Genomic DNA, 27,919 nt, shown 5'->3' with positions numbered 1-27,919 from the left:
TCTGTGTGCGCTGACTTCTGATGCAGCTGTTCAAAATAGAGGATTATGATAAAAGAGAGTAAACAAGTACCAGACCTTGTCCTTGGTGTGGTCACGCCCGTGTTGTGTTAACAACAGGACTTACTTCATTGTGTAAACATCATCTTTAGAGTGAAGTGACCAACTGTTGAGGGAAAACTGAATAGTGAAGTGTGACTTTTGGGAAGTGACAGTCTTAAAGGAGCTGCACCTGCCTGTATTGCAGTGTTTCCTTCCTTTCCACCCAGGCTGAAAAAGCCAAGGTACTGAATTACTGAAGGGATGGAGAGGAGCAGGCAGGCTTCCTTGTTTCAAAAGTAACTCCAAAAGTAAGCAATGATGAAAATGTGTTTTGTCTTTTCAGTGCCTTGAGAAGAGACACTCTACACCAACACTTAGTAGAGTTGCCCTGAAACTTAGAGTACATGTCTCTTATTTCAAAGATAAACTACACTCTGAATTTTTTCTTTACAGGGGGCGCGCAATATGATCGTGACCATGTTGTTGTCAACACAGTCAATGAAGAAAAGTTAACGCAGTGTTGGGAACCACTGGTTGTATAAACCCAAACAAGAAAAGATGATGTTTCAGTTAGCCACTACTCAAAACACTAAAAATGGCACTGCCATCTCTGAAGGACAAAGGATCAACAATGAGAGTTTTGTCTTTTCTTTGCAATCTCAAAGAGAACAAGCAACAGAATGATTTCACCTCTGCCTAAGATTATTAACCCTATAAAAACTTGAGTATGTCTCAAACCTTTTTTTATCATCACAACTCAAATGTGAGATGGAGTGGTCGTATGCCTTGGGCTACAGTGGAAGAACTAAAGGTTTGAGAGACCCTGTGGAGTTACAGTTGTGGCAGTGAGTAGTTAATCCAGAATAGTCAGTAAGCATAATTTTAAATTATTTTTGAAAGTTTTTTTGTTTAACTGAGAGAAGGGTTAAAAAAATAACAAAAGCTTATTTTATCAAGGACAAGACTGCAGTGTGTATGTGGGTATAGCAACTTGGACCTATGGACTGTAGTATAGAGACGTATTCACTATTAGAAATTAATATATTTGTTTCGCTGGAACAAACTTATGTTTACTGAAAGTTTAAAGACTGCTAGCACACAGCACATCCAAAGAATTTTTAACATATGACTTCAAATATAGTTAGTATGCTAATATAGTAAGTCCTAAATTAAGAAAAAAAATTTTTCTCATGTAGAGAAGATGTAAATTAGTAGATGGTTGTTAGAAAAAGAGGGCTGGCAAAAGGATGCATCGGAATGTGAAGAACTTGTCCATTTTCTAGGCTTCCTAACTTTTTGAGTTACGGGTATTTTACTTCTTTGCCAAGTCAAATTTTTACCTTTTAAAACAGTTCCAGTAAGTATAGTCTTCCTGAACTCTAAAATCATACAGACAACAAGAATTCTTAGGGAAAGTATCACTAAAGATGACTGCAACAGCACCTAAGCACTGTGGTTACTAAGTTGTTTCAGCCACTGCCTGTTGGGCTTACCGTGGAGAAAGCCAGGCTCCCAGGTATTTCTGGTGATGTCCAAGGGCCACGTCTGCGGTGGGCTGCTGGCTGCCGCGGGCAGACGTGTCGGACTGCTCCAGGAAGGGGCACAGCCAAGCATGGATACGTGCCCAGTCACGAGGGCTATGCCCATTCAAAGTAAGAGTTAGTGGTTTAGTAAAGGGCTTGAAGACATAGTAATGACTGCAGGAGGTTCTTCTGTTGCCCTGCTCTTAAACTGGTTTTCTTAGTTTTCCTTAATAATGTTGGCAGAAAGGTAAAATACAAAGTCTTGTACTATGCTGCTGTGTTTTGTTCTGGCTTAGACCAGTGTTAATACAAGCTGCTCCTAGGAGCATCCAGGCCTTTGTCTGGCATAGTAAGTCTGTTTAACATTTTCATTATTATTGTATTGCCTCAAAGGATACTGGTGCTTTTATTGTTACCGCCCTAGAGGAAGTGCCTTACTAATTTTCCTTTTGTACAGACATGGAAGTTTTGTTGCTCTGAAATGTGCTGCTTTTAGTTCTTCATAGAAAATGTGTTGTTATTGGTTCCAAACAGTGGTACTTTGTCATATTGATGTGCTCTTGCTATATATAAATAGCATTTTACAAATAAATTTAAGTTAGGTAACTTTTTATTGAAATTGTTTTTAAAAGGTAGAAAGCTGACGTCTTACGGTGAGTTTTACTTCTGCCTTGTGCTCTTCTCTGTCCGGAATTCCTCTGCGATAGCTAGCTAATGAGGAGCAAATACGTGGTATGGAATAGCTGCAGGCTCTGAAGAATGGATGCTTTTCCGATACAAGCATGTGTTCGGTGCGTTTGTATGTGGGGCCACAGTTCAAGTGGTTGCTGCTTCTGTCCCCTGGTGGGAGCACTGCATGGCAGAGTTTTTCTATCCCCACAGCTGCACCACAGTAAATGTGCAGTTCTTAATTAAGAGGTTACCATTTTCCTTCTATCTACCTGGAAAATGGTAGAGGAAGTCAGGCCGTAGCCCATCTGGCAAAAAGGTAGGTTTAAAAGCAGACCAACAGACACATACCCCTCCAGCACTTCACTGCCACCGGCAGTGATGGTGGGCATGGCAGGAATAGTCTCCTGATAACTGACAAAATCAAGACTAGCCTACCTGCAGAATGCTGTAGTCAGCTGAATCTGTGCCAGAAGTTGGACTAATCATCAGTTACAGACTGATTTTGTTCCATGCTTCTACTCAGATTAGTTATGCCATGAGAGATTTGCCGTATCAAGATTATGGCACCAGTCTTGAGGCAGCAATGTGACCGCTTAGTACAGGAAAAGTTTATAGGTTCTGAGAATGAACTAGATAGAGTAATTATATATATATATCATTTTTTTTATATATATATATAAAAATAAAGGTGAACAGAACAAGGAAAGGCCAAGGAAAAAGGACAGCAGAAGGTTCATATGGACACTTAAAATTTAGTCAGCGGGTATATGGACAGTGTGTCTCACCCTCTGAGGACTTAGCTTTTGTTTTCCGGATGTTTTAGCTCCGATGCTGCTGGCTGTTCCTCCTACCCAAGAGTGAGGAGTGTTCTGCAAAAGTCACAACTACATTCTTAGTATCGAAACACCTAAGGGACATTAATATTTCTTGTCGACATACTAACAGTTATTAACAGGCAGAGTATGAAGGAATCAAAAAGGCTCTTCTAAAACATTTTTTTTTTAATTTTGCATACTGTGTGAGCTTTTAAAGATGAAATAGTTGCTATGTACCAACTCATGTTCAAGTGTAATTTACCAGTAAAGGACTGATGTGAGCAGAATAATGATTAGAGATACTTTATTTTTTACTAATTACATCAATCACTGTTTTCCCACGTGCATGTCCTCCTTCCAATTTCAGAAAGGCCTTTGGAACTTCAGAAAAAGAGAAGACTTGATCGATAACTGGTTGAATCTACAGAATAAAGAAAGTGTCATATTAGGAATAAAATAATGTATCTTCTTCACTCTTAGAAGCTGTATGAAGAAAGGGGGGATGTTTCTATATAGTATTTACGGCAGAAGTTGCCAAATGAGGTAGTCGCTAGCTTTTAACTTTTTTCCTGCATGCAGAAGGTCCCTGAAAGACTTCATGCTGCTCTTTGCCCAAGTTTTGAAACACCTCTACTAGCACAATTTGGAGCCCTCACCTGGGACTCTTTTAACAATAAAGTTAGCATGTAAGGCTGTAAGTCCCTTTAAAAGCTGACACTGTGGTTCAACTTTGTTGTTGAGAGCGATATGCTGGGGAAAAGGAAGAACATTTTTTTCCCCCTCGTCTTTCTCTGCTGGTTTTCTTGTTAAACCCAAGGATTTTCAAAAGGTCAGATGTTTTAAAGGTGCTCATGATTCTAGTGCATCAGTACATGCCTCTGTATCCTTAAAAGACTTGGCCACAAATGAAGTACAAAAAAAGTCCACAAACATTTGTTGCTGAACCATTTAGACACACTTGAAAATTCAGCCACTGTGTATCCCAACAGGCATACATGATTAAGCCCATCTTGCATCGACTACAAAATTAACGCTAAAATAGCAGAGTAGCCTTCTGGATTATTTTAATTTCTAATAATGAAGGTGAAACTACCCTACTCAGTCTACCCATTATTAAGGAGCCTGAAAACCCTATGAGCATTTTCTTTATAGACAGCATTGTCTGTACACTGAGGCAAAATAAATCCTAGTTGCTTCTGGAAAATACTTGCCTACTGTCAAGTTTTGAGTCAGCCTTGCAAAGGCCAGTATAAAATCTGTGTACAGAAAGACCTCCCAAAGCTCCTGCCTGCCCTGAGGTTGGTCTCCTTCCTTGGATCCGCTAACACAGCCCAGTGATCGGAGCAAAATATTAACAGTAGCTGATTCTGCAGCTAGCTCTTGCAGTGATGAAGATTTGAAATAACACAGATCCAAACACCCTATCTGCTGTGCTCGAAAAGGATCCTTGCTGGTTTTGTTACAGGAAAAGTATCTTCAGGCTTCACCCTCCCCCCTCCCCGAGCTACTAGCATGCACACACTGTTGTTGAATGCTCCAGAACTAGTAACCAACTGCCCTCTCCTGGTCGGACATGCACCTTGCTACATGGAAAAGCAACACCAACAGCAATAAGGATACAAACAATTCGCCAGCATCAGAACAGTGCCATCTCTCAAACGGCTTGCTTGCTTTTCACCACAAGGCAAGGGCTGGGTATTCAGACATGCTGCTTAAAAGGTGAATGTGCAGCATTACCAAGGAAAGGTTTTCATACGCACCTTCCAAGCAGCAGCACTGACCACCCAGCATCCTCCCCAACAGCACAACAAACGCAGTCTGGTGGTTGTCCGTGCTTATGTACATCTTTTTCTCAGTGCTCTGAATTTTATCTTTATTCGTACACAGTGCCTTACCTTGAAGTCTACTCATTGCACTACAATAACTAGATTTTGCTTATCTAACGGTAACCCAAGGCATCAATAATCTGTTACACTGCAGTGCCTCCTCATCTTGTCACTAGAGCCTCCTGGTTTTTTTTGTCAACACAAGCTCAGCAGTAGTGTGAAACTTTACATGGCAGAAAAGTAGGGAGGAGTGAATCCCCTCCAAAGAAAAACTCAGAATAAGCCAAAGTGTGCAAATAAATATATACACTATGTGCCTCAAACTTGCCATGCTGTGGGGTACAAGGCTGGGTAAATTCTTTTCCTTGTTCTACCAGGACAATCTCTGTTAACAAACCTTTAGCAAACTGAGTAGTAACGCACTAGAGAAGCCACAAAGATCCCGTGTAACCTTTCTGCTGCTCAACTAGGGAAGAAACGTTGGGCATGAACGATCAAGACAAAATCATGTTTGGTCAGCATCCAGCAGAGAATGGAAATGTCTCGGGCATCAGCAAAGTCAGGGACGTGGACCCAGGACAGCAAAAACACCGAGTAAGACAATAGCTTTGGGTAAACTGCAGCTGCTGTGACTTACCAGCAGGAGGAACATGCTGCTGGTCAGCAGTGACTGTTCTGAGGAAGACCAGCCCTTGCTTTCACAGCAGAAGCTTGGGGAAAAACTCGGTAACCTTGTTGAGCCACACACAAGTGCAACACTTGTACAAGTACTTACTGTTAATAGCAGTTCACTGAAGCACAGCTTTGTATGTAAGGAGAAAATAAAGGGAAAACCCCCCAGCAGCCTGCTGGAGCATGGACACATGACCCTAGCAGGGCAAGAGGCTGGGAGGGGGGAAAGGTATTCGGGGAAGAAAGCAGTGCAGCAGCACAAGGGGTGTGAAGCACAAGGGATTCCAGGGAAAGGCAGAAGTTAATTTCAAACACATACAGCAACTGATAAAAAACAGAGCAGGACACTTCAGTGTTCTGCTACCTGCAGTCATTTATTATAGATTGCAGCTGATAACCCTGACAGAATGAGGTATGTTATGTCCTCAGCCTATTAGGTAAAGTTCAAAGCATCGCATTTGAAAATTGGTGACACAGGGATTCAGAGGCACCCCAAATTCAGCCTCGCAGTTAAAAACACCATGTGTATTGCAGCCACCACACACTCAAAGCCCATCTGCTACATTGATGTAACCTCTAGCTCCATTTAAACACTGGCTTTAGGCAGTGCTATAGAGAGACATGAATACTAAATTGATGATCCTGAAAATCTAGAGCATTAAACATTTTATCTGGCTGGCTGGTCAGTCCCATTGTTTGACTAACCCTGAAAGGGCTGACCGTGTTGCAGCACAGTGATTCACTCAGCCTTTACCATAATCCACTGACTAAGATAAAATTTCTTCCTGTGAACAGACAAACAAGTAGGGGAGCGTCTGCTGTTTGTTGAATGTGTGATAATAAATGGAGATTAACTGGATAATAAAAACACTGCCTATTTACAACCACGCATCAGTTCCTTGCCAGAGGACACCTATTTGTTCAGGGAAAAGGGATTAAACTAAAGTCAGGGACAGAAAGGATTACACACACACGCGCGCGCATTGAAATGTTTATCTGAAAACAGATTGGGCCTGAAAGGTATTTTCTTCCTCTTCATTCTCTCCGATGCAGGTCATACTATAGAAATGAATCTCAGGTCTCTTGAAATGAACTCGTGTGTTTGGAAAAATAAAAAGAGTAATTGCTGATGCTGATTAAGGCCATCCTACATAGCGCACAGAAGTGGTATCCCAGCCAATCCGGCTTTGAACGCAGCAGGCAGTGAGCAGGCACGGGCAGGAGTTGACTGGTCAGCAGGAGCACCCTCCCGCTAATGGCAAATTCTAGACCACCCTTGGCAGTCCCCACTTCTGTGGTAGCAAAGACACAGTCTGAATATATCAGGAAGGGGACAAGCAAGAAAACATGAAGGAAGATGGGCTTTGACCGTTTATTAGCAACAAGTCACTCCGCTGAGTGAGGAGTGCTTCCTGCCGCTGGAGGGAGAGCTAGAGCCTTGAAATCCTCCGGAGAGAGACAACCAAACCTCAGAGGCCCTCGGAGCAAGCCTACTTCAAAGCAGAAAGGAACAGTCCTATCACTCCAAGGGCAATGACAGTGCATTGGCTCTCCCCCAGGTTTGTAAAGGATGGCGGTGTCAAAACCGCCGGGCAGCCTTGCTTTGCCGAGTGCCTCCCACCCAGCTGCTGCCTCCCACTGCACACACCCTACCTACACCTCGGTAAGCAGCCACAGGTCTGCTCATGGCTCGTGTACGTGCTTTGGAAAAGATACTTGCATATGCACAGAACAAAAGTTGCGACGTGCTCCACCAGATACCAAAATCCTCTTGGGGGCTTGTCGTGATGGGAAAGACCTGCTTGCCATTTGCACTAGCTGAGTTAGGAGATGTCTTCCTCCAGCAATTACCACCCACGCCCAGATGCAGTGTATGAGCACAAATGCAGAGCTTGATACTCTCCTTTGGCCTTCAGTGAGTCTCCCTTCAATGTCAACAAGAGACTTGAACAGAAGTCGTTACAAAGAATAGTCCCTGTCCTGATACTAAACACACTGTACTTTATTGCCATCTCATGGAAAAAAATGCTGGTTTGGGACACTGCTGCTTCTGTCATTTCTTCCCTCTAGCTGAGCATCTCCTTCTCTTCTGCACTCAAGTTCTATGCTCTTTGGGTCTCAATCCCACCCCTTCCTTCATCCTTCCTTCCCCTTAAAATGGCATGCAACAGCGTACACTGAGCTTCATACTGCTTGCCAACATTAAGTTCTACAGTCAACCCTCACTGAAGACAAAGATTAAAGTTCTTACCTCCTGGAACAGCTGGCTCTGGTCCCATGTTGTATGGGTAGCTTTGCAACTATACAGTACTATGCTTTTGATTAAGCTGTTATTTCAGAAAATAGGCACTTTCATCTAAGAGCACATTAAAAAGACATCAGGTACATGGTATTTCTGGCTAAAGCGCCTACAGAAGTAAAAATGGTCCAGTCTCATACAGCCATAAGATGAATGGTCCTGCATTAAGACACGGGAATGGAAGGCATGTGTCCTGGGGTCTACTCCCACAGTCATCTTAACAACAACTGTATTACCAGGTTTTTGTTTGTTTTCCAAGCCAAGGTTCATAATTTTACATCAAGCTTCTAACAGCAGCCCACAGGAACTCATGAGTATCATCTACAGTTATTAAAATGCTACAAGATAAATCCCAGTTAAGCAGGCTATCAGGCTATGGTCTGGAGTGTAGAAGCAGCTTTAAAAAAATATCCCTAGTTCCTTAATTAACAGCTTCTACAGAACACAATGAAGAGCAGTAAGAAACTGGAACGAGACCAGAATCGTAGTGTGTGCTAACCTAGACCAAGCTTAAATGAGTAGAAATGAGGAAGATCCTGGGTTTAGTTACCTACTAACCATGCTGAAAAACTATTAACTAAAGGAAAGAGCAATTCTTCTGGAATCCCTTAGCTGTCACGTTTACAGTAGTTGTCCTGATATTTATGCTGGTAATTAAAGCAACCTGGGGCAATGCTACCATATAATTAAGACAGAACAAACTTTAGTACAGTTATGTATATATATATAAGTAAATATATTTATGTATGAAAGCATATTACATATAAATATATTACATATATATTAGAAGAACAGATGAATGACCTGCATCTCCCCAGGTCTCAGCAAATCAAACTCAAAAAAGACAAGAGCTGTCTTGTCCCCACATTTCACCACTGTGCTGGACATAACATAATTCCATCCTACACTAGTGGACTAGCGCTCAGAACACTAGGACTGACTTTCTACAGAATATGCAATTACATCAGGTTGAGGAAACACATTTGATTAAGTACCTGGTATATGATGAAAATTTTCCAGACCTCATTGTGGTTTATGTGAATTTACATATACAAACCCTATCACCCCACGGTATGCAAAATTCCCATTAGTCGTCTTCACAGATGCTTTATGATATAATCACATAGCACTTTCATAAAGAGCATAAGCAAGATACTGTGTCCTGGAGGAAGAGGAGCAGATGTGTTTTAATAAAAATCACAGTGGTGATTTTTTTGGTGGCCGTGACAAAATGCAGATAGAGGTTCCTTTTGGAAGAGAAAGGACTGAACAGAGCTTTTGGCAACCTCTCCTTGATCAACATCTCTGGGTTCCAGCCAACCAACCTGGCAAGCAAAAGCACCGCAACAAGAAAACACAAAATTAAAAATTAAAAAAAAGTGCAAGCTTTGCAATTTAGCATGGAGAAAGACAGTCGCTGGAACAAGTGTGAGTGACTAACGAGAGTGGGGAGGAGGACTGATCCCTAGTCAATTTAGACATTTAAGCACAGAATCACTATGCTAGGGTCCTTTTTCAGATAGGCAGAATAAAAGCTGGCACCACCCAAGGGCAAGTCACCTCAGGTACCTCAAGATATCTTAGCATAGCCATAAAGACAAAGACTGGAACTACTGCAGAGATGGCCACATGTAGAGATGCCAGGTTTGGAGAACATTCAAGGACTCCATATACTTTACATTAGCTGTTTGATATTCATACAGATGAAAGAAATCTGCAACAATTGTGCAACAAGGGCCAGGGAAAAAGTTACTTGCAGAACTGTAACAAGATGAATTGGAAGCCAATCAATACACAGGAGTTAGGATACAGAGTCAAAAAGCTGTGATAACCTATGCTAGCAGGAGGAATGTAAGCCATCTGAAATCATGGCCACCCAAACAACTCAAAACCCAAGTAATGTCAACGTGGATTACCATATCCATTTGTGTTATTTACTTGTGAAATAGCAAAGACTAGCAATAGAAAACAAGTGAATTCCACATTTTGACAGGGTATCTCAGAGCAAACCACCAACGGCAGATAAAGGGCATTAGCCCTCATTAGTAGATAGAGAAATTACAATAGCAAAAGGTTATGTGATTTGTACAGCACTGCACAGGAAGACAGCAGCAGGGCCAAAGAACAGTCAGCATCCTGTCCTCCAAAGCACAACAGCAGGTGCTAAGTCCAAAGAATCTAGCGTCTTCAGCAAAATGTGTACACTACACAAAAATTACATTCATATAGGCATGCAATTGTTCTTCTTACGTATGCCTGTGCTGTAAGATTTATCTAGAAAGCAAACAACACAGAGAATGATCTATTCATTTCATGGTCGGAGACTCTACTTGTCCTTTAGCCTTCCTTCTGCAAAATCAACTTTCAGCCATCAGCCCATCTGATGCAACTCAGCTCTGAAGGAAAGAGTATTAAGCCACCAGAAATACTGCACACACACACCTGCACTGCATTTAAATAGCACTGATTTAAAATGAAAATTTCACATTGCTGTACGGCAGCATGTTAACCCACATCCTATCATGGTCCAGCAGAAATGTACAACATACTTAGTGCTCCCCCTTATCGCACTGAGTCTTTTGAGCCTGTCCTCCTCCATCAGGCTTTCTAAAAGGCAAAGTAAATGCTCAGTTATATGTTAAAGGCTTTCTACAAATATATGTAGTTACATGAGTCTGGTATATTTTCACCAAGGACTAAATGGCAGATCCTTAGAAAGGAGGAAAACGTTAAGCGAGCAGCAAAACCCAAGACTCTCAATGTTAAATCCACAACACTGACCACAAATACATCAAACCAATTCTTAACTAGCCTTGCAGTGATGATGCTGGCAGCAGAGACCAGTGACGATGCTTCAGCAGTGTGCCAAGCAGACCTGTGTCCTGAACTGAAGGCTCTGTTGATTTCAGTTGTCCTAAGATGAAAACCTTGTAATTCACCAGGAACGTTCTGCCATGGAAAGAGATCCCCTGCTTCTGACATGTGCTTCACCAGCCAATTTGGTGGAGCTCAGGTAAAGCCAGTCCTTACTGGCTTGTAATTAACTGGAGTTGAACCCACAACAGGGACTTCCCGGCAGTTTAGAAAGTAGCCAGCATCTCTAAAATTTGACAAGGAAATACTTTACTTTCTCCGTGCCCACTACTGCTGCAGCAGCCTCCCAGCCCCTTAGTCTCACAATAGTCTCTTTGCAAGATGCACAGTCGCAAGGCAGAGAAAAACAGCTCATACTGAAAATAGTTTTACAATCCCCAGAACTGAGCTGATGTGCAGGTAAATTACAAAAGGAAAATTAGTTTCCTTCCCTGTGCTACCAGCTCATCAAATCCTCTCCTTCTCCTCCCCATGAAAAAAGGCTGTTAAAAGAACTCCTCATAGCTGCCATTTTGTAAATCTCTATCCCTTGCTACAAAGATCATCCATGTGAAAACCCAGTGTCTTTAACCAAAATGCCCTTTTTGCTTATTCTTTATCCACTGAAGGATTGAGAATCATTTTGCTTTTGCAAAGGAAAATGATGAACTGAAAATCTGTGTCAGCGCAAAAGGACTAAAAGAAAAAACACTGGCAAATCGATACGATTTGTAAGTGCTTCAGGGGTGTGCTCTTCAAAGCTTCACTTACTGTAACATCATTTCTTTAAGCCATCAGCTCCTTTTAATTTCCTTTATTTAAATCCCCCCTCATGATTTACACTTTCCTGAAAAAAGCCTTTCAGTTTCTGGAGATCTCCAATTGCTTTCCTATTCACGCTTCATAAAATCTCAAAATTAAAACACCTGTAACAGAAAAGACAATTCACTGAAATTTCAAAATAACGAAATCTGCATTATTCAAAACTGTATTCACTCAAAACTAAGAGTTCAGCTACATGAGCTCACTTTGCTAGCCTCCCCGAGTCTTCTTGCTATACTTTTACTGCTCTGTGTTTTTTACTTCTCACTTATTCTCTCCCATTCAAAACATAAACATTTCTTTTCACTTAGCTAAGGGAAATTATGATACGCTTCCTCCAGTAATTTTCTCCTGACTTTTTTCCCAAACACCTACTCTTCTGAATAGATGACCTGTCCATTTAGAAGAACTCTTGTGTCTAGACAATAAAGGTCATATTCTTGTTAACATCTGTCTAAATGGAACACACCTGGTGTTATAAAATACTGATGATAGCATGGGTGTTTACATTTTACAAAATAAAGTAAAATGCTGCTAGAATAATGACTATGCAGATAAACAAGTCTGCCATTATGACTTGTTTTTGCACAGAAAATTAAAGACCAAGCAAACACCTTTGTCCTATGATCATCTTACAACAAGAAGTACATCAGGACATTCATATATGTATGACATACATTTTAAATGGCATTACAGTTCACCTGTCCAGATTATTAGGCAAAGAACAGCCACTAAGCCCTCTCTCTATTGCATAAGCAGGTGCCGCCCGAGAGGCTTTTGTGGACATATTCTGCATTTGTTTTGCATACAAGGTAGAAGCAGAACAGAAAATAAGCTGTGTCTGGCTAAAAATCAGGACAAAAGGCAAGAACAAAAATAAAGGCATTTCTGTTTCTTAGAAAATTAGAATTTAGCAGAGTGATTGGATGGCATCACAGAATGAGGACCATCTTCTAGGGTTTCTTTCTTGACCATGGTATAACGCCTACAGCACTGGACATAATGCAAAGCAGAGTGGTGCAAAGCTCTAACCAGGATCACACTTCACCACAGCTCATGCTGCTGCAGCCTCTGTTTATGAGCAGGTAACTTTTTAGGAAACACAGACTTCCCACTGGCTGTGTCAGCAGCACACTGGTTATGACAGAGGAATAGGAGTGGCTGAACTCAGGAAGATTTTTATTCTGATAGCATCACTGAGGTGGCAAATAGAAGCAATCAGGCCTTAAGTATGACAACAATTTATTTACTCTTCTCCAAACTCTGGAACACAATGCATAGCAAAAAAGGGGAACAGCACTCACAGAGATCTACATTTTACTAATACGCACAAATTTAGAGCACAGATGACCTGACAGTTCACATACTGGAATTACTAGCAGTCATGGCAGACTCTGCTTCCTCTTGTTTCGGTACCACATAGAAAGATGAACAGCAGTTGTCAATATTCTCTACTCTGGGAATTTTGGCAACACGAAATTATCCAGAAGAGGACACTGCCAGGACCTACAGCACCACACAATCCAATAAACAGGCAATCAGCTGCTCACTCTCGCACACATTTTGTAACAAGCTCATAAATCTGAAAAGATCAGAAAAACAGTAACCTGTCACTTTATGCCTTTCCCCAAGTCCACTTGAGATTCCCCGAAAGCTTAGGAACACTCACAATATTCCAAGTCACTGTGCTGAACTAGCACAAACACTATACTCTGAAGCACTGAAATAATGAAACACAAGATTCTTGTCACCGCTCTACCAATGCAGATCATCTGTGACCTGCAAACCTGAACATTCTAGTTCTGTGCACAATTACGGGCAGGACTCCTGATCATCCAGGCTAAGCAAGTTTGCATGTGCAGATACACAGTCATGTTCCATCTGACCAAATGAAACAAATAAGGCCTCTTAAAACATACAATTTTCAACACCAGAGTTCGTGCTAAATAATTTCCACTGGCAAAAATAAACTACCACTGGACATTCTTTCCTCATAACTTAGTAAACTTTGTTTCTAGAAACAGGTTGGATGGAGAGGGAGAAGGCAGAACAGTCTTAAGGATTACAAACTCCTAAATTCCATGCAAACGGCAGAAGTTAGAAGCTGGAGCAAGTCAATTCTTCAGTAGTTTTCCTCACTGTGACTCTCATAACATTTTACTCCCTAACTGTGAACGACACCATTTTTGACGTAAAACAGCACCTCCTTCAGCACAAATACCCAAATAACCATTACTGACATACCTTTCCAGAATCAACTAGTTCTGCTATTTCATCCAAACTTGGACCACTTGGCATAAAAAATGCCCACCGATAATGGACTCCTTTAAAGAGATGCTGCAAGAAAAATCACAAATATATTAAAAAATTGTAAGACAAAACTGGAAAGGGAACTTAAATTAATACCAGAAACACTAGAGAAGTAACTTAAAGGAAAAGACACGGAAATTATATGCTAACGTCTGGGAAAAAATGTCACCTAAGCATGGATTATATGTACAGACAGGGATGTTGTATTACCACAATAGGATCAGGGTGAATTGTGTGTCCAATTGCACAAGTCAGTTTCTTGAGAAAACAAACACCTGCCTCCTCAGCTAGAAACAGCATTATTTGTTACATAAGAGGGAAACGGTGTTACATGTTTACACACATTCACAAAGGAGGTGAAATAAACCCAGCAATGTGACATTTAGAACCTTCCACCTCAGTGTCAGTGATTAAACTTTCCACCATCACATCTTCCAAAGTCATCACCGTCCAATGACAGGTGGCAGCTTACATGAAAAGCATTTTGGGAAGATCTCACAAGCACAAGTCAAGAGCCCCTCCTCTAGGTAAGTCATTACAGGAATAAGAGCCATCATCTGCCAGAGAGAGATTATTTTTTAATGCATGGCATACAATGTTCCTCATCATGGAAACATGCACGCTGAGAAACAGTATCGCATTATTTCTTCCCAGCCTTTTCATTTTGTTTTCAAGCTTTCCTTTGAAAGTATTGGTGCAGGACTTAGAATCTCATTCAACCATGCCATTACAGGAATACCATAGCAACTGCTTGAAAAGCATTCATCTGGACAGCAAGTACACATGTTGAGAGAAGAAAAAGAAAAGTTCTAAAAAGCCTCACTGATCTGGCCACTGGCAGAACGTTTTAAGATCCACTCATGAAAAATCAGTATCACCATCCAGACACATGAACATGAAAGAGATGAAAGACTTTCTAGCCACCCTCAACCGCTTCTATTACTCTCTTGTGCTGGAATAGGATGAAGAGAATCAGTCATGGAACGATGTTTTGAGAGAAAGGCTGACCAGCCTAAAGCAAGTAGCAAAATTACCCTCACTTCAATGAGGCAGGGATTTGCTCTGCTTACTATGAAACACGAGCTGTCAGCAGGACTCACTAGGGAGGCCATATGGAAAAGGCCACAATGAAAAGCACAATAAGGAATAAAAACTTCAAAGCACAGCACCCCAGACTACCACATACGCCCATCAGCACAACCCCAACACATATTTTTTTTCAGTGCAAGAAAGAAGGGAAGAATAAAAATGCATCTGAAGTATACTTAATGTACGAGGAAAATACACCAGGATGCCTCTACATGAGCCGCACGACTATCATCCAAGCCACGAAGGAAGCTACTAGAGTAATACATGATATTAAAGTATGTAGGATTTTGTCAAATACCTTTACGGTTTTGGAACCAACAGTGACTCCTGTTTGTAACATGCCATCTGCCACTCCAAGTTTGTCCATATTGATCAGGAAAGGTGTCACTAAGGTAACGTATGTTGCTCCTGACCATTTCTTCAGGAGATCTAGAGCCCAATTCTCAGTGGATCCACCAACATTATCTAGGATGAAATCAAATCTGCAGACATGCAAACACAGGTTTAAAATCACGATATGGGAAAAATAATTTCATCATAATTAAGCTAATTCATATCAGAAACTGGCTACAAGTTCACATTTTTACATGTCACCGCAATGCAATAAAACAATCTCCCTGCAGGACAGTAGCAAGAAAGTCCCAAGACCAGCTAAATCCCAGCTTTATTCCAAGACCAGCTAAATCCCAGCTTTATTGTACAATGAGTGTTACAGGTTATTGCCCATTCATGGCACAGCAGTCACAGGCTATTTAGATAACTTAAACTGCAAAACACAGTCTTAGACACCCAACTACATTCTCCACTTGCTTAAAGCTACCTAGAGCTCTCTCTCTTCAGCCTTCCCACTGAGACTACTGGAACCATCCTGAGGTCTGGTCCTAGCATTGAACAATGTGCATGTCAGTAGTAGTCTGGACTCACACCCTGACTAGGAACATCTCCTGTACATGCTGTACTCATGTGAAAGTTAGTTCCAGTGGCCAAAGTTACACAAATAAATTACTCTACTAACATTTATCTTCTTGCATCTTTTCTGAGACCCAATTCTAAACATGTACTTCTAAAAAGTTTTTTTTTACCATCTTATTTGTTTTGGGGCCACTTCACCTCTACTGACAGCTCTTTTCTTTGCATCTACCTGTTCAACATAGAACCCAATAATGCAAAAGGTCTAAAACCTTCCCTCCATGGAATAAGTACATGTAGCCTCTGGCAACGAGCCAGTGTTTCAGCATTCGTTTTCATTATCCCAGCAGAGTTTCAGCATTCATTCCCATTATCCCAGCACGTAAGCCTGTAAAGGCTGAATAGGGCAACAGAGAGCTATGCACCTATTCTGTCAGATGCAGAGCTCATTCTCATTTTGATCTGTACACTTCCAGCAATCTCCAGATTGCAACAGATATGTATATACACATACAACTATCTAAATAACCTACAAACAAGAGGGAAAATACTTTATGCAAATTAAATAGAAAAGTTCTCTCTGGAAAGACAGTTTTCCTACCCGTCCTCTAAGGATGTGGCTTCATGTAAAAGTTCAGTCAACCTAACAGTTAGCTGCCAACAAGAGAAATTAAAATAATGAAAATTAATGCTCCAGGAAAAACTAACTCACTATAGGGTCTGAAGAGTCAGTACAACTGAAAAGGGGAGGGAAGTAGGAACATCACTCTCAGTACACCTGACTGATCAGCTTAGCTATATCATAAAACTGCACCCTAGGACAGTGCTGCTGTATCTCCTAAAAAGTCACTTGCTAGAATGGGCCTTTAGCATTTAAGGTTTTGAATTGCACAAGGCAAATTTAGCACTGCTTGCAAACTATTAAGTTAGTTACTGCACATCCTGCCCATGCAGACATTACCAGTACCCTCACAGCTGACCTCAGGCCTGGTGATGATCACAGGATAGTTAAACAGCCTTCTTAGCACAGTTATCAGTCAGATTCTTTCATAGACTGAACACCTTCGATTTCCCCTCCCAGAAAGTTAACTTAATCTAGCTAAAAAGACCAGTGTAAATACCATATTCGAATACAAGTCATGGTAAACTAAGTTTAAAGAGATGGAAAGATTACAAAAGTAAAAAAGACTTCAGTTCTACAGTACCCCCCCAAGCTAGTTTAAACATAACTGTTGTGACAAGATAAGCGCGACTGTTTATCAGAGGCAACCATACCCAGTGTTACAGAAATTTACTCCAGTTGAGTTCACAGTGGCTAAAGACCTTCAGGCACGTTGTTTAACTGCTTCATAACATAGTCCTTCCCTCTAGAAGGTCAACTGTACTATTTACTAACCTCACACAGGATTTTCTGAGACTTATTTTAACTTACTCATGCTTTGTAAAGGCTCCAAGATCCTTTGATGGAAGTGGACAAAACGTTCAAATCACAGTCATTGAAGAGAAGCACGTGAAAGTGAGCTTGCTTCCACAAGCCCAATTAACCGGCTTAGTCTTACAGTGACATCTGTGATTTGGATACTCACTTGGCAAATCGCATTCAAAAAGGGCTGGGATGAATTTGCTTTACAAAGTCTAGCTTTAGAAAACAGGGAGCGGGGAGACACACACAGGACGGGACCAAAAAAGAAAAAGAAAAAAAGAAAGGAAAAAAAAGGGAGTTCTGATAGACTGAAATCAAGCAATGAAAAGGCAAAAGGTCTGACCGCCAACTCCTTCATCTCAGTATTAAGCAACACGAACACGTACAAGGGTAATGTTTTAAGTTGCTGTTCCAGATTTCCAGATTTGTAATCAATCACATCATCTGCTCCAAGCTTTTTCATCAGTGTGCTGGCATCATGAGAACAAACTGCTGTCACATGAGCACCCCAGGCCTTCACTAGCTAAAAAAAAGTATAAAAAACAAAAGAAGTCCGAAGTTTAAAATATAGTGAAACCTTAAGAACAACTTAAAAAGCCAAAGCATCGTCATAGTTATATAATAAATGAGCACCTTTAGTAAGGAGTGGGGAGACAGTGCTCCAACATAGGGTAACTTGTCACACATGCCACTGACAAACAAGGGTTACAATTTATCAACTTTTAAGGAGTTTTTGGGGAGGGAGGAGTTGGCGTGGAGGAAGGAGGGTGGGTTTTTAATGCCACTTACAGATATCAGGTCTCAGGATAAATAAGCCTTCAAATAAAATATTCAGTTTGTCATCTAAATCTGCAAGCTAAATGTATACCAAGAGGTACTGTCCAAATTACCCATCTACAAAACTGTCACTAGATCAGCCATTAAATATTTTTAAATACCTGCTCATGAAGTATTTCATATATCTGTCTCACTGTAAATAGCTTAAATATTAATAACAAGAAAAAGGAGGAAGTCATCTTTGATTTATCACAGGAAGAACATGAGGTTATCTCCTACTCCAAAAGCTATACCAAAGTAAAGGATTTTTGCTAGTTATTTATCTTTTCTGTAATATAATTTTTCATTTACAGTAATCTTTATTTACATTTATTCCAGATTAATTAGTTTACTCAGGACTAATCAAGTAGAAATTGCAACTAGTCAGTGCCTGGTCAGCCTTTCATACTGATCTAATTTAGTCACCTGCTTTATCAAGGATCAGGCAAATAGCATACCACTAAAAATTCTCCCCTAAGTCTGTTTAAAACCACTACATTTATGGTCTAGTAACATGAAACACAGTGACACAATCACACAACTTCTATATTTTTTTCATATTCTCAAGAGAAACATGTTTCAGCATGAGACAACACTGATTAGAAACAAAATACCCAAATTAAATGACAGCATGAAAAGAGGATGGTCCACAATTAATGGATCACTCAAAGAGCATGTTGACTCTCCAAAGTTTAGAACTACTGGAGTGAAGACAGACAAAAGGGCAGCAGGGCAAAGACCGAGGGAAAATTAATCTAAGCCACTGTGCTTTACATACACTGCACATAAAAGCTTGCTGCCCCTCTTATCATTTGACCACCTACAACCGTCAGGTAATGATACATTCGCTATCAGTTTTTCTACTCATACACCAAGTTCTTTTCATATTTATGCAGCAGAGCTGACTGAAAGGATAAGGAAAACAGGCTACACACTTCAAGTTACACCTATCGGAGATTTCCTTCACCCAAACGGTTAAATGCAATCTTTCACCACCTATGCTCACAACTTGTTTCTTTCTAAGTACCTGCTTCCTACTTTAAACTAATACAATGTAATAAATGAAAAGCAATAAGACTGAAAATATTTCACTTCTGGAAATATCAGACAGACCAATCAGTAACTTGCTATTTCACTATTCCTTCCCTCAATCCCCTTCCATTTTTTTCTTTTACATAGAATAATTTGAAGATGAATCCTCAGCATGCTGGTTTATATTACCTGTATAGCGAATGTACCGACTCCTCCTGAAGCTCCTAATATTAATACTCTGTAAGAAAAAATTAAAATATATTAAATAGTTCTTTAAATAAACTCTACAGTAACTATGTATTCTAATGCTTCCAATACACATCTGACACCCAATTATTTCAAGCAAAAGACCGTATTTATCATTCCATGTTACTTTGAGGTTAACTCTTCAGATAGCCATAATGTGACTTAACATTGCTGATCACGCTTCCTGTCCCAAGAGTGTAATCACAGCACAGCCAAAGAGACTTCCTTGTATGTGCTTTCCACTAATCCAGGCAGTGGAACTGTCAGGCAGTAACCTTTATCACCCAAACCCCTCTGTCCTCATTTCCCCAAACTTAATTGCTTAGTTTGGGACAAAATCAGTTAAGAGACTCCACCTCCCAGACTCCAGTGTCATATCTCTAAAAGAAAAAAATTGGATTCACCAACACTTTACACAAATTGGTGTTATCTAAGAGAAAAAAATAGTTTACCATCACTAGGGAGATTCAGAACTTCAGAATATATGGAACATAATTTTCCCATATTGCATCATATTTATCTAAAAGAAAGATAAAAATGCGATGAAGTAGCCTCACCGTAAACAAGTTCTATTAAATTAACGTATCTGTTTTTTTCTTTAGAAAAAAGGCAGAAGATTTTTTTCTAGTTCACACATCTCAACAAGACCCTGTAAATGCCAGGTTGTGGAAACAAACTGGCACACAAGCAAGAAAGTGAAATACTAGCAAGTGAGAGTTTATTTTAACTGAACACACTATCCTAAATTTCGTAAAAATGATTGCAAGTTTAGTTGTGTGAGAACCTTACTGCTAGCAGCTTAATTGCTATTCAAAATTTTCATCTGGATACTTTACTAAATAACTAAACTTCAGAAAGTAAATTAGTAAGAAAGCCTCACTGCTGAAATTACAAAAAGGGCTTGGACTTTGAACTCATTTGCTAATTCTGGGACAAAAGGAAGATCCAAGATGAAGTCTTGGCATAGGGTTGGAGAACATCATGTTTCTCAGAACTTCCATTTGCCAGAAAAATTTCAGTATCTTCAGAAGCTGGTGATGTTCCTGTTTTAAATTTCACTGTGCTGGATGTTGAAGGAAATTGCTTTTAACAGTGCAAAATTATAATACACATTCTGGAACCTCAGTTTAAAAAAGTTCTTTGAAGTAACCTAAGAGACTTGGCTTTGGTCACAGTATCCATTTTAAAATGCTTCCTCTTTGGTAACTGATCAGATTCTATTCCCTCCTTATTTCACTGATCCAAGCCGCAAAATTCAGATTAAGAATGTGCAACCACAATGCCTGCAGCTTTTAAATCTGCCAAAACACACATATCCTCAGAACCATGCTTCTAACAACAGATGCCTGAAGAAACATTCATATTTAGATTTTATTATACTTGAAAAGGCGCAGGGATGCCACACTCAAGATACTAGGTTAAGCCCATCTTTATGCTTACAAAGCACAGTCACAACCAAATCCTTTCAAAAAAATCTTGTCAAACCGCCTTTCCAATTTCACTCCTTGCTCAAATGGCATTTATTCCACTACAAATTTTGGAGAAAGCTGTCATTTTAAAATGTACGGTTTTGCTCAGGGATTTAGGTACCATCTCCAGTTCTGGGGAGCTGCATGGCTAGGACTTTTCCTTTTCTCTTTCAACAAAAGCCCTTGAGATTCTTCAGGTGGAAATATTTTCTAGATTTGATTTGTTCCTATGTTATACATGGGCTATTTTCTACCAAACCTTCTACTTATTGAAACTCTCTCCATACGTTGTGTCTTCAAGTAAGCTTTTCTGTGCAGACACAGTTTGCCTCTGAAGCAGAGATCCATGTGCCACAGCTCAACAGATGAGCATTTTTACAGCACTGAGGACAGCAAGACATGTTGTTTGGCACAACACAAGGAAGTGGGGAAGCGTTTGAAGGTGCAGAGCCTGTTAGAACAGTAACGAAGGACCACGTATGGTGGAAAGTGCCAAAGCAGGCAGTTTTATTTGCATTGCCTCGGGAAAACACAGCCAGGAGAAAACATATCAGAGAAACTACTGTTCCACTGCAAAGGTGAGCTCAGGAGAAAACTAACACAAGCGTGTGCACAAGGGAACAAACTAATGAATTATTTGATGTGAACAGAGATCCAAGAGAACCAATTTTCTCAAAAGAACAAAACAAACGTTCATACCACAGGCTTTTGCTCCTGTCTGACAGAGGCACATAATTCAAGCCAGCATTCACCAAGCTCCATCTGAGGCTCTAGCAGTTCAAATGATCAGTCAGCAGATCTCTCCAGATGAGCATACCATGGGATTTGAGAGTTTAGCCCTTGTCCCTGGGCCCTGCTTCAAACTATGGTGTGGTCAGAAACCAGCAACAGAGGGTCAGGACTTGTTTCAGCTGTGTGTCCACCCCACAAAAGACACAGGGGGTAGGGAGTGGGTGTATAGATCTAGGACTAATATTTTCTCCAGATTATAAACAACTAACAATTTCCAGTGATTCTGCTACATTGTAAATAAAAAATATTACACTTACTGAATGTCTCAATTATATATATATATAAAACTCATTCCATTTGATTATGCCAATGAAAAGTCCTTGAGATTTATTCCTGTATCCAGAAGCATTTACCCTATCAAGAAGCTTTACAACCTACACTCACTTCGTACTTCTCAACAGATAAAATGATGAAATAACACACACACTTTGAAGAAAAATATTTTCTTGGGGTATATCATTCAAATTTTCATTGAAACAATATAAACCAGGAGCGTACATTTCATAGCTTACAGTAACAGAATTCAGCATCTCTCCCCAGCATACTTAAACGTATAAAATATTGACTGCATTTATATAAACCACCTTTACTTAATATTAAACATTTTCAAGAACTCCTCAAATTGTCAGGTTTGGTTTTATCATGTTTTTTGTGAATACAGCAAGCGAGATATTTAACAGCTACTGTTGAACAAGCACAGCCCCTCTTTCTACTGAAACAGGACACGGGCACATATAAGAAGCTCTCCAGGTATTGTCCACAGGGAACTTCAAAACAACAGAGTCATTCTGAACATTTTGGATAACAAGAATATTCACTTTTAGCTTGTGCAAGAATATCAACATAAATAGCGGTATAGGATAAAAGTTATGGAGAAACAACTGGAGCCAGCGAAGCAGGAGACATCACGAACAATGTGAGCACACTTCTGGTAACTTGTAAAAATAAAATCTGTGACAAGTGTGTGCAGATGCAACAGATACTCTTAGCAATTAAACATACACTCAGATGTTGGACTGTTCAGGAGATTTTCTGGTTAGCCCACCCATCCATCTTAAAAGAGGCAAAGAAAACAATACACACTAACAGAAAAATCTCGCTATTTCTAAGATGTCTTAACACTGCAATAAAGTGTCTGTGAAGTAGCTTTCATCAAGGAATACAGCTGCTGTTTCAAAATAAGACATACTCTTGTGTGTATATGCACCCTTTTACATAGCTATTTATATACACCTACAGGAGACAAAAAGATCAACATAAAATCACGTATGTAGGTAACTTCTTACCAAACATTAAATTATTTCAAGAAATTAAGAAACATTACAAAAATTCTTGTATTTTGAAATTATTGCTCTGAGAGAGTAATGTAAAGTTCACAGAATATACCTTTGCACAGCCTCTTCAATGTATTTTATGTATTTTCCTATAAAAAATTTTTCAGGGGAAAAAAGCTACCATCATGTAAGTCATTCTCTGCCGTTTTTACAATTCAAAACTTCTAGATGGGAAACATCATAATTTTACAAGTACATTAATTTTTTTTTTTGCTGACAGAGTAATTAAATATTTATTGGGAACATAAATGTTAAGTGTAAAGACACAATATAAATGCAGTTTGAATTTAACTTTTAACAATCTAAACACTTACCTGAAGATTGGGAAGATACTTTAAACAACACTAGCCTACCAACATGTATCTTCAGGTTAATTCTATTTACACGTGAAAGTTAAGATAATAAAAAAAGTCTAAAACTGAAAAATAAAAAGGCAGGCAATGTATCAAGAATTTTATCACTAGCTGGAAGTTAATTTCAATGACAACTCTTTGAAACTGGTTTAAATTTTGCAATTTCATTTTCTCAAAACATCGTTTCTCTTTAAAACCAACAATTACTTGATATTTTTATGATGGAATTTACCATGATGTATGAACCACCACTCACTCAAATACCTTTCGAAGATGCGGGTGAAGAATTTCAATAAATCTACTGTCCTTTGCAATGTGTTGCATTACAACAGGTACATCCAAGATAAGAGGTCAGGCACCTGGATTCCTACTGTCCAATAGTTACTTTATGACCTAAATTTTTAGTGCAGCATCGTAATTTTAATGATTATTTTTCAATTCCGGTATTCTCACTTTTGCCTTTCTTTCCATTCTGAACACTTTGCTATTTACACAAACATTCAAAGGCCAAAGTAAGTGCAAATTTCAATTATCAGAACAAAAATGGTATCTGCTCCAATCTTTCAATGCATTTTTCCTCTTCTGCCCTCCATCTGCCATTGTCAGATTAACAGGCTGATAAACAAAGCCAATTTTTCTATTTGATTTGGCTGCCGGTCTTGCATGTTTCCCTCTTCTCTTCTGCATTCCTGACCCCACCAAAGTTCTGGCCTACAGGTCAAATGGGACCCAGTCACCTGCTCTTTTTTTTTTTAAAAAAAAGCTGGAAAACCAGTCTGTTCCAAATAGCCCGCACATGCAGGAACTGAATGAACCACACCTCTGTGGTTGAGAGGGCTTTTTGTGAGATGCCAGAATAGCTCAGAGAGGGTATTATATTTGGATACCTGTCCTAGTAGGCAAAAAGGCAAACTCGCTATGAATTCCTAGATACCATCCGTACATTCTTTATATAGTCCCATGCATTAGATATACATTGGGCTACCTCTATATAGTCGCTATATAGAGGAAGCAAGCAGCAAGTGACTAGGTACACTTACTTCAGTTAGGGTCCTCGTCAGAGGCTCCCTCTAAAGAAGCCTCTCTCTCAGCAGTTGTATAGATTGAACCTAATACCTTCAGGCCAGCTGATTTTGTGAATGTCATGGTATAACAGTCCTCATCACTGCTGGACATGTCTTAGAAGCAGGTAGTCAGTATAAAAACAAAACACTTAAGTTTTAGCACAAGAACTATTTACTTACCTTTTCCCACTACAATTACTTTGGTTTAGTCCTCCAACTTGGTTAACTGCAGACCATGCTGTGAGACCTACATATGGCAAGGAGGCAGCTTCTGTGTGACTGAGACACTTTGGCTTGAAAGACACCTGAAAATCAAATCAATCATATCTAAGTCACATGGAAGATCCTATGTGACACCGAAATATTTAGACAAGCTTTACTGAATTGCAGATTGTGTATTCCACATTTTCAATTTTAATTTTAATGACTATTTTAATAACTAGCTGGAGTCTAAAACAATTCAAGCACTAATAAATAAACAGTTACTTAGACATTAAAGAAAACAAATGCCAATCTTTACAATTTTGGTTTTCTGTCCACCACATTTTTTGAATGTTTACCTCGTTTCCACTAGCTACCACAAATTCTGACAGAGTGCCCTGTTTCCACGGAGGAATTGCTGCCCACACCTAAAACCAAACAGAAAACAACTATCAATTTTTGTGACTTTCTGCATGATTGTACCTACACGAAAAGTTTTCTTCATTACAGAAATCTTTTTTTCAATTTGCAGAAGTCTTCACTATGATTTATCAGAAACCAGTTTTAGCTTACTGTTTACGCAAAAAACATCAGAAGACCAAATGGACTGCAGAACTATGTAAATAAACTATACCATACTGTGTATAAGACATAATTTTTCAATAACCCCAAAATACTTCCATGACAGGAAAGCCCAGACTGGAGGGGATGAGGCAGGGAGAAAATCAGATTTACTGTACTAGAACTGGTAAAATGTGAAAGCTATTGGAAAATGTGAAAGCAGACATCATCATGATTTATGTGGGGACTCACAAAGTGGATGCCACAGTTCCTATCCTAACTAAGTTACACAAGAAAAAAACCCAACTAATCCCTTCCTGTTAGAATTCTATCTTCAGTCAAAAATGAAGCAGCATCTTGAATATGCACTTATAAATAAATACAGTACTCCCTTGCCCCCACTGAAAGGGACAGAAACCTAAAAAAACAGAAGGGAAATTAACTTGTAGAAGGAGGTCTGGAAGAGACCATGTTTTTCAGAGAAAAAAGGTACAGAAGAAAGCATTCTAGGAATTTACTGCCAGATAGGCCTCATTCAGAGTTCAATAATATTAAAAAAAAAAATCTAAAGAGGAAAATGAAAGCTGAACATCTCATAGTACCTTGTAACTATACACTTTAGAAAAAAAAAAAAAAAAAAAAAAAAAGAAGAAGAAATTGGTGATATCACCTCATCTCCGGGTTTGAAATAAGACACATTCAGTCCACATTCCATAACAACACCAGAGACATCTCGACCAAGTGTTAGTGGAAATTCAGTATCCATGCTTTTGAGTTTCAGGGGATCCCGCTTCATATTTAATGCAGTTGCACCATAACCACCTGCAAAACATGAAGCATGACATACCATACTGAGCATTCATTATTAACTGGATAATTCCAATTAGAAGCATTGTGTTTACTTAATATGCCTCACTTCTGTTGTAACTTAAGCATGCAAAAAATCTGCAATATTTCATACTTTTACAGATTTTACAAATAAAGAGCAAATCTTATTCTGGCTTATTTGTCCATGAAATAGCTCTCCATTAGGAAAACATTTTGTATGTGATAACACTGTCAGAAATTCTAAGTCGTCCACTGGAAATGCTGAATATGCTCCATTTTCCAACAGCATCACGTGACTACAAATTCAAAAGTCATCCAAGCTTTCAATTTGTCTTTTCAAATAAAGTACTGTAAAAAGCAATGTGAACGTCATTGTAAAACATACTAAGGCACATCTCCCTAGTAATAGCTAAATGCTGCTGTCAGAATTGCCCATCTAGTAACTCTGCGCGGCCTAAAAACAGTCTATGTTCAGGCATGTATGCCTGACAAGTCTGCCTTGGTGCCCTACTATGCTAGAAAGCACTTTAATACTGAGAAGAAACAGACACAAAAGCAGGATGAAAATGTAGTTTCTTCCAAATACTTTTACACTGACTCAAAACAGTAGTTAAAGCCCAGCAGTACAAGTGGGTTGCTCAACAGCAATCCTCAGATAGCAGATGTCCCATAATCAAACCCCAACTATACACCAAGATTTTTTTAAAATCCATTTATTAGAGACCAAAACCACAAATTATGGCTCTGTCAGCAGGCTTCCTGCAGATACCTCTGCATATGCTACTGAATCTGGTTTGACATGCAAGACCACTTCTCCACATGAAATATAAGGTCTTCTACAACTTTTTCTTGTGTTCCAAACCTTGAAACCAAGGAAAAAAAAATGATTAAAGGTGTCAAATACAAAGAGTTGGTCACTGAAAAATACAGATTTCCTGGACAAGATGACATCAGGTACCCAGATGCCAATTCAGGAAGAAAGGGCACGTCAACTAACAACATGGTTTGGATTATGTTGCTCGTGTCAACTTTGTGGCAACTTTGACCTTCAGCCCCATCCACCTCAGAGGGAAATCCAGCACCTCTTGGGGGGGTGGGAGGAGGTGGAATGCGACACCTTGGAAGAGCTAGGCTCTTGGTCCAGAGAGTGCCACCACCCAGATGGTGGGGATGGGGTAGAAGGTCAGGAAATACCCCCGCCCCCCACGGCTATACTATTCGCAAAAGGAAGCTGACCTGTGAGCTGCAAGCCTGCGGAGGCCGGCACTTAGTCACTCAGGTTAAAAGCTTAGCCCTGCAACACACATACTCGCCTTCAGAAAGGCAATGGCTTTTGTACCATTCTTCCCTAAGAACCTGAAAAAAAATAGTTTCGAGAAGGCGGTTTCCCACAGGGCTCGGGGCAGCAGGTGCTTTGAAGCGGCCCTCTGGACCCTGCCGAGGTGCCCACCGGGGCAGGCCGCTGGCGTCGCCTGTGCCGGGGCGGAGGCCGGGGCCCTGTGGGCGCCTCAGCCCACACACCCCCTGCCATCGCGCCAGGCGAGCCCCGGCCGCTCGGCCTCGGCACTTACTTCTCATGCTAAGGTCGATGGGGTTCAGGCTCGCAGCGTGAACCTTAATGATGACCTCGTTCGGGAAGTTTATGGTGGGGAACACCATGTTCCTGGTGAAGCGCAGCACGTCGTTAGGGCCGTACCGGTCTATGACCCAGGAGGGCATGGCGGAGGGCGCCCGCGGAGAGGCGCGGAGGCCGCGGGACGGCGGCGACCCGACAGCCCCACGCAGCGCCCGCCCGCTCACCGCCCCCCGCGACAGCATGGCCGGGCAGCCGGGCCGGGCCGCGCAGCCGGCGCCCGCGGGAACAGCCCGGGACGCGGCGCTCCCGCTCGCCTCCGCGCTCAGCCCCGGAGGCCCGGCCCGGCCGGCGCTGCCTGCCCTCCGCCCTCGCCCCGCAGGCACCCCCAGCCAATG

The 27,919-nt window shown here is 40.5% G+C and overlaps 2 protein-coding genes across 4 annotated transcripts in view; one reads left to right on the top strand and one right to left on the bottom strand.

Moving 5' to 3' along the window:
* The window catches only part of CRYBG1 (crystallin beta-gamma domain containing 1), a 45,818-nt gene extending 42,782 nt beyond the window's left edge, over positions 1-3,036 (top strand). The window contains exon 22 of the mRNA XM_056342305.1: positions 493-3,036. Within this exon, the coding sequence (XP_056198280.1) occupies positions 493-581 (89 nt within the window). The 3' untranslated portion in view covers positions 582-3,036. The remainder of the gene's footprint in view (positions 1-492) is intronic.
* Positions 3,037-3,336: 300 nt separating this feature from the next.
* On the bottom strand, positions 3,337-27,885 carry RTN4IP1 (reticulon 4 interacting protein 1). 3 transcript variants are annotated; one of them, XM_056342311.1, is made up of 9 exons: positions 27,520-27,791; positions 25,791-25,942; positions 24,919-24,987; positions 24,539-24,663; positions 19,290-19,338; positions 17,639-17,775; positions 15,219-15,402; positions 13,766-13,858; positions 3,337-3,470 (listed from the first exon to the last, which is right to left on the bottom strand). In XM_056342311.1, the coding sequence occupies exons 1-9, from the start codon at positions 27,764-27,766 to the stop codon at positions 3,354-3,356; spliced, it is 1,173 nt and encodes a 390-aa protein (XP_056198286.1). In that variant the 5' UTR covers positions 27,767-27,791; the 3' UTR covers positions 3,337-3,353. The 3 variants fall into 3 exon arrangements, with proteins under 3 accessions (XP_056198286.1, XP_056198285.1, XP_056198284.1); XM_056342309.1 differs by lacking the exon at positions 3,337-3,470 and adding an exon at positions 12,747-13,027 and having other exon boundaries at positions 27,520-27,885; XM_056342310.1 differs by lacking the exons at positions 17,639-17,775; positions 19,290-19,338 and having other exon boundaries at positions 27,520-27,885.
* Positions 27,886-27,919: the final 34 nt, after the last annotated feature.

Source organism: Falco biarmicus, chromosome 6 (genome assembly GCF_023638135.1).
Source record: "Falco biarmicus isolate bFalBia1 chromosome 6, bFalBia1.pri, whole genome shotgun sequence".
Taxonomy (NCBI): Eukaryota; Metazoa; Chordata; class Aves; order Falconiformes; family Falconidae; genus Falco; species Falco biarmicus.
Note: the sequence above shows the minus strand (reverse complement) of the source record. Positions and strands in the feature narration are given on the sequence as shown.